The sequence below is a fragment of the Pelodiscus sinensis genome, chromosome 2, assembly GCF_049634645.1.
Source record: "Pelodiscus sinensis isolate JC-2024 chromosome 2, ASM4963464v1, whole genome shotgun sequence".
Taxonomy (NCBI): domain Eukaryota; kingdom Metazoa; phylum Chordata; order Testudines; family Trionychidae; genus Pelodiscus; species Pelodiscus sinensis.
This window is the reverse complement of record NC_134712.1, coordinates 104,471,694-104,484,867: the sequence shown is the minus strand read 5'-3', so window position 1 is coordinate 104,484,867 and position 13,174 is coordinate 104,471,694. Positions and strand designations below refer to the sequence as shown.

General features: G+C 40.3%; 1 protein-coding gene across 1 annotated transcript in view; it reads right to left on the bottom strand.

Moving 5' to 3' along the window:
* MBOAT1 (membrane bound glycerophospholipid O-acyltransferase 1) overlaps positions 1 to 13,174 on the bottom strand; it is an 85,556-nt gene that overhangs the window by 33,129 nt on the left and 39,253 nt on the right. Inside the window, exons 2-4 of the mRNA XM_006121826.3 lie at positions 12,558 to 12,703; positions 11,821 to 11,898; positions 6,271 to 6,366 (exon numbers count right to left, since the gene is read on the bottom strand). Coding sequence (XP_006121888.2) covers positions 6,271 to 6,366; positions 11,821 to 11,898; positions 12,558 to 12,703 — 320 coding nt within the window. The remainder of the gene's footprint in view (positions 1 to 6,270; positions 6,367 to 11,820; positions 11,899 to 12,557; positions 12,704 to 13,174) is intronic.

Here is a 13,174-nt window from a genome sequence, read left to right as displayed (position 1 = left end):
GTGCTCACCCAACCTGGTGATGGGTTCCACATAGATTGCCACTCAGTTCACAGAATGAGAAGTCCTAATGAGACACCTACCTTGGCACATGGCAGCACATTATGTAACAGTTTAGCTATATGGGTCCACTATAGCACCTGGACAGACATTTCATACCTTCCTCCCACTTAAAATAGTTCTCTTTTCAAAAGCTGAAATGTTGAGTCAGGAGATGCAGGTACACTGAGATTACAAAACTTGCTATACAATAGGCTTCACAACAGAGAGCAGCAATCTCTGCCTCTTGACAGAGAGAGAACTCATTCAATATGTCCTTGAAGATCACCGTTGTAGGTTAATGCCAGAGCATTGTGTTTAATATCTACCAGTCCCCACGGTCTGTGATTATTTGCCAAGGCAGAAGTCTGGTTTGAATAATGTTGCCAACTGTGAGGATTTTATTACAGGTCTTACAATATTTGATCTTTTTCTTAAAATCTCACTGAGCTCCCAAAATCATGTGATTATACGAGAACCTCAGCTTTTGTTGGTATTTTTCAATAAATTCCTAGTAGAGATGTTAGATAGCATGTAACTGAATAGTTATGTAACCACATCAAGTTTTAGTGGTTATATGACTATTTGATAGTCCACGGGGCGGCAGCTAGTGCGCTCCTGGCTCCGCTCCCGGGGAGCCCCCTGCAACCTTGCAATGCTGCCTCTCTATCAGAGGCACCAGCGTGGGGTGACAGGTGAGAACCGGTCCACGAGGAGAGCCAATTTAAAAACTAGCTCCCCGCGCAGACCAGCTCCCACTTGCCACCCCACACTGCTGCCTCTGACACAGAGGCAGCAGCAAGGGGTGGTAGAAGCCCTTGTGCGCAGGGGTGGGGGACCAACTCCCTGTGGACAGAGACTGCTCAAGCACAGAACAGCCCCTGTCCGTGGGGAGCTTCGATCCTCACGGACAGAGGCTGTTCCATGGGATTCCGGAGCAGCTTCTTTCTGTGGTAAGCCCGGCCCTGCTGCTTATGCCCAGGTTTATAGGTTAATCGTGTAATCGTCTACTCCATGACATGCCCAATTCTTTGCCATACCCGCTGCAGAGACAAGCCTGAAATCATGAAGACTCAAAAACATACAAATACAGCTCAAAAACAGCGCCAAAATGAAAAGAACCCACATCTTATTTTTAAATTCCAAGATTACTAAATTAGGCCTGGGAGTTCTGAATACTTAGGACTGAATGCTTTTTCTTTCTTTTTCTTTCCTTTAGCTTTCAAGTAACATTTAATTATAAGTATGTCAAACAGTGTTCTTGTCATGCGAGGTCAAATGTTTCGAACTTGTAAGTAGCAAAAATGTGATTTAGTTTGAGAAGGCTGCAGAGGTGTGCACAAAAATGAGACATTAAAAGATCGAATGTATACTGACAAAGTCAGAATCTATTACTTTGTTTAGTGCACAGTTTACTGAAAGAAGGCGAAGAAGTACGTAGACGTTAAAAGAAAATCATAGTGTTCTATGGTAATAAAACCCATGAATAATACTTATATTTACAGAGAAAACCTAAAGAAAGACATTTGAAATACAGCCAATTATTCCCCAAACCCAAATCATTTAAGCTTTTTAACTGTGTTTAACTGTGACAAAAAAGAGCTTATCATGCTTTGCAGCTGCAAACTAAAGATACTAGCCCACAATGCCTAATTTGTGAATCTTATACCAACAAACAAAATAAAACATATCAACACTATTGCCAGACCAGAAAAATCAGATCAGTGAAACAGAAACTTAATTTCCCTATGCTAGGATTTATTTCCTGTCTAGTATTTGTGATACTTGTGCATTTATTTCCTTGGTCTGGAAATCAATGTGAAAAACCTCATGAAATTGTCCAGATTGTCTGATTTTTTTTTATTGAACTAGAAACTCAATATCAGCATCTCTTGTTATATTTTGTTACTTCTGTTTTCAAGGGAAACCAGGAAGTGTGGAAGCATTCAGAAGATATTAAACTGAAACTTTCATGCCCCCAAATCAGTTTCCACATTGTTTCGTGTGCAGGCAGAAATTCATTGTCACTTCTAAATAAAAATCAGAACCACTTACTTGACCTATCCCCAATTCTAAGCAATATATTTAGTTGGTGGAGTCTATTAGATAACTATTCATTATGGCTGAAAGTTTTCATTCAAAAAATGTTTCTTTCTGGGGGAAGTGTATGGGATATTAACCAGACATGGAGCTTTTCAACTCTGATTCCCTGGTCTGAATGTAAGCAGCGTGGGAGTTACCGCCCACAGTTCTTTATCAGCTTATGTGAAATCAGTGTGTGGTTTCCAGTTTCTAGTGGACAAATGCTCAGCAGAACAGTTAGGCAATGAATGAGCACAGAGTGAATGAAAAGAGTGCTATCGACACACTATAGAACAGAGACTTATGGGTAGAGCCATGTCTTGCACTGCTAATGCCCATGTTCTACCGGGTCTGTCAATACAAAGAGAACTTCAACCCCTAGAACTATCCACCCATCATTTACAATCATCATCATCATCAACAACAACCATGGGCTCAACGCTCATTGGTGTCCAATGCCTCCCTCACTATTTCCTTCTATCTTTCCCTGTCCAGTGCGGAGCGGCTTAGTTTCTGAAGACTAGCTCCGCACCAATCTATATATCATCTACCCATTCTCTGTGGGATCTGCCTCTCCTATTCGGACCATCCATTATGCTGAATACCAGGGTCTTAACTTTTCACTCGTCGTTCATTCTGCAGATGTGCCCAAATAACTGTAACTTCCATTGTATAGCCTTCTGCAGTAGGTTCTCTTTCGGCTGTATCTTCCTGTATAGTTCCTCGTTGGTGACCTTCTGCATCCATCCTATTCTCAGGATCTTTCTATAACAACTCCTCTCGAATGCCAACATCCTTCTCTTCGAATCTTTCATTATCACCTATGTCTCTCATTTGTACAACTTGCTGCTAAATAAACACATTCGAGACACTCAGCTTTGTTCCTACGCTAATCGGTTTACTTTTCCAGATCTTATCACTTACAATGCCAAAAAAAAACTTCCTTAATATATTTTCAAGAAAAACAAATATTGCTATCCAACTCTTTGCAGTGCTTAATAATTCCATACTTTGTTCTGCAATGGTGTAACAGTAAGGGTAAATCTACACAGCAGCATTATTTCGGAATAACTGATGTTATTTTGAAATAAAGTGTATGTCTACACTCAAGCCATTATTTCAAAATAATTTCAAGATAGAGGACTTCTTAATCTGATTTCTGTAACTCTCATTTCACGAGGAGTAAGGGAAGTCGAAGGAAGAGTGTTCTTCCTTGGACTTCCTACTGTGTAGATAGTGCCAAAACGCCAAATTAAGCTATTTCAACTTCAGCTGTGCAATTGATGAAGCTGAAGTTGCGTATCTTAATTTGACTTTTGCCCTGCAGCATAGAGGTGCCCTAAAAGAATACATCTAGGTCTCTAGGGGCATGTCTACACTATAGTGTTATTTCAAAATAACTCACGTTATTTCAAAACAACAAGGCGAGCGTGCACACAGCAAGCCCGTTATTTCAAAATTATTTTGAAATAACAGACTTCTTATTCCAGAATGATAAACCCTCATTTCACAAGGAACAATACCTATTTAAAAATTGCTATTTCCAAATAGCAGTAGTGTGGACGCTCCCCAGGGCCATTCAAAGTAATCACTCCCACGTACTTCCTGGAGCTCTCAAAAGAGATGGTGCATCTATATTAGGGGAGTGCCTCGGACTAATTTTGAGGCCTCCCTGTAGCATGGAGGTGTTGTTTTGAAATAGTTATTTTGAGATTTATTATTCTGAGATAACTTATTTCAAAATACCTTTGGAGTACAGACATCCCCTATGTCAGTTTCTGTTGTCAAATGTATTTTCTTTTTACAAATTGGCTATTTGACTATTGTTTCTAACTTTGGAGACTGAAATAAAACCACCAAGAGGTAAAAAAACACAGCAATGCATTAAGCATCAGAAGGTAAACCAATGCCTTTAGTGAGGCTCACTGCTAAAAATCTGCTATTAAAGTAAATTTGATTATGCTCATATTTAGGGTGGTTTGCTAGAAATGCTGCTGGTTGTATTTGCTTGTTTGTTTGTTTGCTTGTGTCCTTTGGAGTTAAGTTAGATTAAATATTTTAGCACAACAGCCCTAGTGAATGAAGTCCTCAATTTATCTACAGCAGAAATGTGGCACATGCAGTAACAAGTGCATATCTGTAGATGTGGCATATCAGTGAGACAAAAGGCCTAATTTACACATAAATTGAGGTGAAAAGGGTTCAGTCTTCAAGCTAATTCAAACATTTACCTCTCAGATGAAACTGTTAATAAGGGTGGTAATTAGTGCCAATTTTTTTATGGCGATTTTTGTGTTGTGACTTTTTCCACTCAAAACAGCACAGAGGCCCCTAGCACTTCACATAAGCCATTTCTGTCACCGCAGGCCTTCAATGAATATTTTTCAGATGGTAATGGGTTTTGCTCATAACAAACTGGATCAACTCAAACCTTTGCCTGTAACCAAAAAGTGAGAGGCATCATGGCTCTAGTCCAGCTGGGGCATAATTTAATGCACATGGGTAGTCATACTGATTTCAATCAGATTGTCACATGCACAAAATTAGACATATGTCTGAGTGCTGGATTGGGACCCAGGTCTGTTCCTAGGCTCCTGAACTTTTATAATTCCTTTGATTTTTCATTTTAAACTAATCCCTTTCTGGTGGTAACTATAATATTACTACACTGAATTCCTATGTATGTTATGAAAGGGGATGATATATTATAAGTAGTGCCATTCTTATCAAGTAATATTAAAAATCACCAAAAATCAACTCACCAGCATAATCCTCTTAGCATAAAGAAGGAAAAAATATGTTGTTAAGAAAGAGTTATAAAACCTAAATAATCATAAGAACAGTTTATAAATGCCACAAAGCAAAGCATCCAGAAAAGAACTTCTCATAAAACATGCACGTTTCACTCTTTCAAAAGTGAGAAAAAACAGCTTTGCTGGTAACTGGCCATTTAAAGTGGAAAGAAACAACTCACTACATTACGCAGCTCTCTCCCTTTAAGCAAGAGAGAGGCAGATGACTCATCTCACATTGTTTTCCCAGCTTGGCAAGAAAGGCCTTCAGAATAATCCAAGGACCGTCTACCTTGCTCACTGCTTCATCAGACACTGAGGGATTGGCAGATAACCTCGGACTGACTCCATCCCCATCATCAAAGAGTAACTTTGGAATTTAACTCTCATCCCCTCTCAAGGTGAAAAAGCAGATAACCAGGCCCTCCCTCTTTAGCAAGGGGCTGCTGTGCAAAAAGACATACAAGTACATCTTGCTGGCTAATGGAAATATTGAGTCAGTCTAATATCTTTTAGCATCTTTTAACAAGTATTTCTTGAAAGACTTGAAAGTAAACAAGGTTGCAAGACTCCCTCTGTAGCATTCTTTTAATTGTACTAAATTATCATCATAAAATAATTTAATAAAAAATGATATTGTTATCTAATATATATATGATAAGCTTAGTGTTAATATAAGTATTGAGAAGTTATGTTAACTGAATGTATTGAATTCTTCCTTCAATTCTGTCCAGTGCCCACCCATGTCAAATATCCTATAAGACTTTGCATAAGCTGATGTAAGCTTTGGCTTAAGTAGGTAGGAAAACTGTTTGGATTGGGACATATGAGTATTTAACTATATTAACAGGTAGGGAGCCATTCTCACAAGCTAATACTGGAATGTCCCAAAGGAAAAAGGACAAGACATATGAATATTCTACCCTAGCATAAACCTAAGCAGTGCCTTCATGCACCTGGATACTTGGAATGTATATGATTAAAACAAGAGATAAAGGGTACATATTATCAAAAAAACAAGGTAGAAATCTCATTGGTTAAATCTAGTTTCAGATTATGTGCACAGTACCTTTTACTTGTCAACAGGTAGAATATATAAAAATACTGCTTTATAGGTATAAATTTGGGAAACACACTATGTAAAGTTAAAGAAACAATCATGCACGAAGTGACTTCCCAGAAACTGGTATCATATTGATTGTTTTTTCCTGTTTTATATTATTATTGACATATCAATAAACCTGAGTGATTTTAGTACATTTACTTCTTGAATATATTTCATAATGAACCAAATTGTGATCAAGCAACTAACTGCATAATTTATCAACAGACACATATTATATATGAACTGGATACTCACCCAGAGAAATCTGTAGTGAGAATGCCATAATGAAATATGTATATCCGGCTAATGTGACACAATGTGAGGTATCCCATGGCTACCACAAAGGAGTACCTAAACAGAACATATGAACAGGTCATACAAAACATAACTGTTACAAACTGAAGCAAAGTCAAGATTTTACATTCAGCTCGCAAACAAAAAACAAGGGTAAATGTATACATCAGAATGATAACCAAAACTGAGATGCTCAAAATTACTAGTCACTTTGGAAAATTCTGTCCTAGAATTCAAATGTTTAAAGCCAGATAATGCTTAACCAACAGCTAAGATTATCCTTTCTGTTTTGTGCACATGTACATACACACACAGGAAATATCTGAGACTCTCATATTTCAAGTCTGTAGAAAACAGGGAGAGAGAATATAATTATCCTTTAAGAATACAGAACAGCTGTACACTGTTTTCAGTAACATTTGGAAGACAATTTCTCTTGGCTTTAAATGCTCAAATATGCTACTATGGAAAGTTTTTCCACATACAAAATGTTCTTTAGGGCTAGAGAAATCCATTCTTTGGTTTGTCCTGATGAGTGTAAAATTATATTAGGCAGCATGGCTAAGCAGTAGTCTGTATTCTGACATTCTAATGGTTTAAGACAGTGATACTGAAATCTCAGTAGTTCAGGAGCCAAACAGGCGATCAGCATTACCCAGAAGAGCCACAGTATCACAAATTCATGTTTCATTATACATGGATATACTACAGTACATTTACTACAGTAAAACAATATGAGAAGGGAAATATTAAGTATTTCACATTACCATGGCTTTTTTAGATAAAATTTGGCTCCCAAACCATAGAAGTCAGCTTTAAATTATATATAAAATCACAGCAAATAAATAAATAGCTTAGTGCAAATTGATAAGTTAATTGGTTAATAACACAGCAAAAGCATCCTGATTGGTTAATAATTAAATCACACCATGTTTTAATATCTTGTACTGTAAAGAACCGCTGGCAACACATTAGAGAGCCACGTGTGCCTCATGGGCTACAGTCTGAGTATCACTGGTTTAAGGAAAATGCAGGACTATGTAGCACTTTAAAGACTAACAAGATGGTTTATTAGATGATGAGCTTTCGTGGGCCAGACCCACTTCCTCAGATCAAATAGTGGAAGAAAATAGTCACAACCATATATACCAAAGGAGTATATATGGTTTAAGGAGTTTTTGCAGCATTGCAGATTCGCAACCCTGTTATTTCCTCTCCCTCTCCTCATTATCCCTGTCCATAACAGAACAGGAAAGAGGATGCCAGTAGAGGTAGGTTGCCAATGAGAGAGCCTGGAGAAAAAGAAAAGCAGAGAAGAGACAAACAGAACCAAGACTTGGCAGACCAGAAGGGAGCAGCAGAGCACTAGAAAGCCGAAACACCAACCTGAGAAGAGAAACTGACCCTAAGAGCCAGAGGCAAGGTGGAGGCTTGGGGGCCGACTCTGTGCTTCCAGAAGGAGCAGGGCCAGCTCCATGCTCCTGCAAGGAGTGAGGCCTCAGGTAGAAGGGGTAGGGCTGGGGGCACCCCACCTTCAATGCCGCCCAGAGCGTGCTATGCCCAGTCCCTCCCGCCCCAGCCAGCCCTCAGAGCATCCCAGAGTGCACCAAGCAGAGTTCCAGTGGCAATTTAAAGGGCCTGGGGCTCAGGCCACTGCTGGTCCTGCTGTAGCAGCTGAGAGCCCCAGGCCTTGGAGCAATTGCCCTTTTGCCTCCCCGCTTCCCCCACCCCTTCGGTGGGCCTGCTAAGAGCTCATCCAAAGCAGAGACTATCAAGGGCCAAACACATCAGCAAAACCAGCCAACTGGAGACCAGAACCATAGAGGCCAAACAGAAGGGGGCAGGCGGGAAGCTAATGATTGGGAAATCAAGGCCTTCACACCCAGCACAGCAGTGGCAGAAACTGGCGAACAGAAGACCGGGCAGTCAGACTACCAATTGCAAGGCTGGGGCCACTAGAACCAAGCCAGGACAAATCAGGCTGGGAAACAAAAGATGAAATAGCAAAAGAATGACCAGCAGAGCACAAGCCTGGAGTCGGACTTCTGTCCCTTTCAGAGAGGCAGATTTAGGCCTATCAGTGACTAATTACTACACAGGTGATGGGCTTCACGTGAGGGACCAGACGACAGCCTACAGGGTCATCTAGTTCTCAGATAAAAGGTCAGCAAGTAGCTTGGTTAGGGAGAGCTATCTGCAGATAGCAGGAAGGCTTCTGTAGAAGACCCAGTATTAGGATGAAGGGCCTGAAGGGAAATTCTCCACACCAACTAGCTGTAAAATCTAGCTGGAGACACCTGCTGTATGAGCAGAGCAAGCAACCTTATGTGGAAGAGGCTGCAGGTGGAGCCCGAGAGCAGAACCTTATTTATCTGTTTTGCGTTTGACCCACTATATGCCCTTCTGTGCAAGGGCAGCCAACCCATACAGAGGCTGGAGTAATGGGGAATAGGAAGGGGAATGCAAATTAGATTCTTTAATGTGTTCATACTGTCATTATTTCAGCTACTTTGCTTTTTACCTCACTTCATGAGAAAACTCTCCTCTGAGAAAATATACTTTTTTATATCCATATTATTAATATTCTTGTCCGTTGCTAAAGGAATGGGGATGGCTTGGGGACACAGTGTATTAAAACTGTATGAACAGGCTCAGTCCTTAAGCCAACGGCTTGTTGGTTACATTTTTCAAGCCCCGATTTAATGCATAACATTTATCATTTAAGTTACTTTTCTTGTTGCTTCTGCTAATCTGAACATGCTGTGTTTGAGCCACAAAACTACTGCTAAGAATGGGGATTGGCCCTGTTCCAACCTCCTCAGCTCGGCTAAGACTTTCAGCGTGTTCCATCACAATTTCAAACCAATGAAGTTCAAAGTATGACTCACTATTGCACTCTCTTAGCCAACAACATTTTGTAAACTGGCTACGTTTGTGTTGCAACATATGCTATTTTTTCCATCCTGATTAATTGGCTGAACAGTAAGAGCGAGAGGAAAATCCTTTAACTTGAATATATGCCCATTTCTTCTCATTCTCCTATGCAGGCATGAATAACACTGGGTTTCTAGCTGTAGATTTGGTTTCCACAACTTGAATCACTCATCCAGAAGAACAGATTGTTTCCTACTTTCTCTAAGACACAGGCAACAGTGCTGATCAAGAAAGAAACAAAGCATATTTTAGTCCCTCTGGTCTTTTTTCTCACAGGCAGTTCTGCGCTAGTTATGAACTACATCAGGATTTCTGCGTTTCAGTTCTGGCTCTGCCTCTGGCTGTGCTATGCGACCACCTTAGGAAACCCATTAAGGACCAAATTGTCAAAAGTGCTTCTAGTTATGCCACTTTTCCCTACCCTCTCCATGAAAATCTTGCTTTAGAGCTGCCAGTGCTCACTGAGGCCTGCCCCTGCCTGTTTGTAACATTCTTGGATCCTAGGCTGGAAGTCTTCCCCTTTGCATGTTCTGCACATTATTGGTCAGCAAGTAGCTGGGTTAGGGAGAGCAATTTGCAGATAGTAGGAAGGCTTCTGTAGGAGACCCAGTATTAGGATGAAGGGCCTGAAAGGAAATTCTCCACACCAACTAGCTGTAAAATCTAGCTGGAGACACCTGCTGTATGAGCAGAGCAAGTAACCTTATGTGGAAGAGGCCGTAGGAGAAGCCAGAGAGCAGAACCTTATTTATCTGTTTTGCGTTTGACCCACTATAAGCCCGTTATTGGTTGTTATGTGTGGGGTACTACACGAAAGAGCCACCATATATTGTTGCAAGTCATCCACCTCTAGCAACGAGTAGTTTGCATGCCACTTATTTAATTTTACTGCCTGCCACTGTAAGATATTTATAAATAAATCTTACTGTAAAAAAAAAGTACTAAACCAGACTCTCGATTTCCTGGAGAGAGATGATGTGAAGAACTGACAAGACAATGGTTGATGCATACATAACTATCATAGACCCTCAGAAAGCCCATACGCAATGATAAGCAAGCAAAGGGATTCTGTTTCAGGTACAACTTTAGTAACCACAGGTGTACGCCTAAGCTAATGAAGGTGAGTTCAAAAACTTGTACAAAGAGAGCAGGGCAAAAGGATATGTGTTACAAACCAAAACTAGACCTTAAAGGAGCATTAATCCAATGGTCTACGCCAGTGGCAGGAAACTGAGGCCCACAGGCCGCAGTAGGCCCATCAAGGTAATTCACTGGTATACCAAGAGACATTTTGTTTACATTGACCGTCCATGGGCATGGCCCACTGCAGATCCCAGGGGATGCAGTTTGCCATGCCCAGCCAACGGGAGCCGTGAGGAATGGTGGCCAACATGTCCCTTTGGCTGACACTTCCCACAGCTCTCACTGACTAATAACAGTGAACCACAGCAACTGGGAGCTGCAGGAGGGAATGCCTGCAGATGGTCAATGACAACAAAACGTGTGTCAGCCCACCAGCAAATTATCCAGATGGGCTGCAGATTGCCCACCTCTGGTCTAAGCAATGCCCAAGTCAGCCCAAAACAAAAAAGTGAAGTAACACTCAGACTGCCAACTGGGATAATTCCTCTGGTGTATTATACAGACACCAATTTTCCAGTCAACATTACAACCTCCATATCTTCAACTAAGAGCTCAAAATAACACCAAAAGTAAAAAGCAATTCTATATGCAGAGAAAGAAATGCTCAGCATGCTGAACACTAACAAAGAACTTCTACTTGAACTCTCAGACCATACAATATATTGCAAAGAGGACTATTCTACTGCCCTACAAATCATGTCTACTGATGTTTCTTGTCTTAGTACAAGAATCAGCTATGGTTTCAATGGGGTTTGCCAATTCGGATCAAGTTACCATCTGCCAATAAGATTTAGTGAGACACTAAATGTACACCTGGCTAAGGCATCTACAGTAACTTTAGGTATCTTTCTTTTTGACTCTAGCATAAAGAATAAAATCTGATAGTCCATAACTTTTACATTTGGATGGGGATTTAATGCTTTCCTGTTACCAAGGAAATGGCATCTCCAGTAGAGATGAAATTCTATGAGGCTCAGTGTCCAGTACTGAAATAATGAATTCTTTCACAAAACACAGAGTTTGTGAACTGCCTGTGATCTTATTCTGTCTAACTCAGGGGCAAATGGGAAATGCTTGAAGGCCAGGCATTTTTAAAACCAGGACACAATACTGAAGAGAGAATGTGGCTTGACGTAATCTCCAATAACAATTTCAAGACAAGAGATCTCCATGTAAATTGCTGGAGCAGCCAGAGGCTAAACTGGGCAAAGTAAAACACACCTTTCCCCTTTTTGACAGGCAGATGTGGTACACTAACTAAAAATCCACAAATTTAGACAATGCACTGGCTGCTGTAGTTAAACCCATAAAACTACTGCAAGTGAGTGGAGATTGGGAAGAACAGAGAGATAAAGTACCAAAATGAACTTCTGTATTGCTGCCAATCTCTGGATGGAAGAGGGCAGTTCAATTCTTGGCCCCACATAACTTTACCTGTGGATGTTGGGAATACTCGCAAGGTTCATGATACCATAGCTCATCATCACCAATACAAAAATATGGACTGAGTACCTTGAAAACAAAAAGATATATATTTAGATTGTCTCAGAGTGAGACTTCAGGGCTGATGGGAAAAAAATCCCCCCTCCTTTTTTTGGATATGTAAGTTAACTAACTTAACATGGACCCACCCCATAATGCAGTTTCAAATACAAGTCCTGTCAAACCGTGTGGATCTAAAATGTTTTTTTAAAAATAACCAAATGTAATAGTCAAGAATGGATGCATCTCCTTTAAAGAAGGTACCATAATCCAAGAAGGCATAAAAATATGTCTCTGATGCCTGCCAGTAAACTTGCCGTAGACGAATAAAACATATATCTACAGGAGAGACAAGGTGCATGAAATAATATCTTTTATTGGACTAACAGCCATTGGTGAGAGAAACTTTCAAGCTACATAGAACGCTTTTCATTTTGTCACTCTCACCAACAGAAATTGGATCTAAAAAGGTATTACCCCACCCATGTGGCTACAATAACACTGCAAACATACAACTACAAGTCATTTCAGTTTGTTCTGGGGCTTTGGTGGTGTGGTTCAATGGTGGTTGTTTTGCAACACTGCAATACAAGATGTCTCAGGAGTGAACACAAATAATCTAGGAAAATTGACATGAAACAAAACATAACTGCTAGCATGATTTGTTAATCTGAAAATTAAATACTCACCATCCAAAGCAGAAAACAGCAAAGTATATTCCAAAGAGAGTGGCAAAAGCATGACGAACAATGGAACTGACCTTGCTGGGACTCAAATAAATGCGAAACCAAAAAGCAGCCAACAAGGCAAACAGCTGACAGGCTACAAAATTGACCTAAAACAAAAACAAACAAAAAGAAATGTGGAATGTTATCTGGCCATTCATTGTTGGAGCTTCCATTTGTAATTCTGGAAAAAGTTATACAGAATTTTTCAGCTATGACAAGAAACAAGGTTAGATCCAAGAGGAAAAGAGTTGACCTTGTTTCATGGGCAAAGCTCCCAATAAGTACCCTTTGAAATATGAGCTTTGCTTGACTAAAAACAAAAGGATTAAAACCTCTGGGCCAGAGTGCGGGTCATTTAACAGTGCCATCCAGCAGTAATGGGAATCCCTACATGGCTGTTTTTTACCCTTCCACACAGATGGACAGAGGTGAAAGTGTGTAGAATCTTGGTTCTGCCCACCATTTACCATAATGCACCAGCTTCCTTGAGGCCTCCCTTCCCCATGCTTTACCAAGCAGCAGAGGCTGAAAACAATGCTAAGAAGCTCTGTTAATCAGAACAGAAATTAACCATGGGA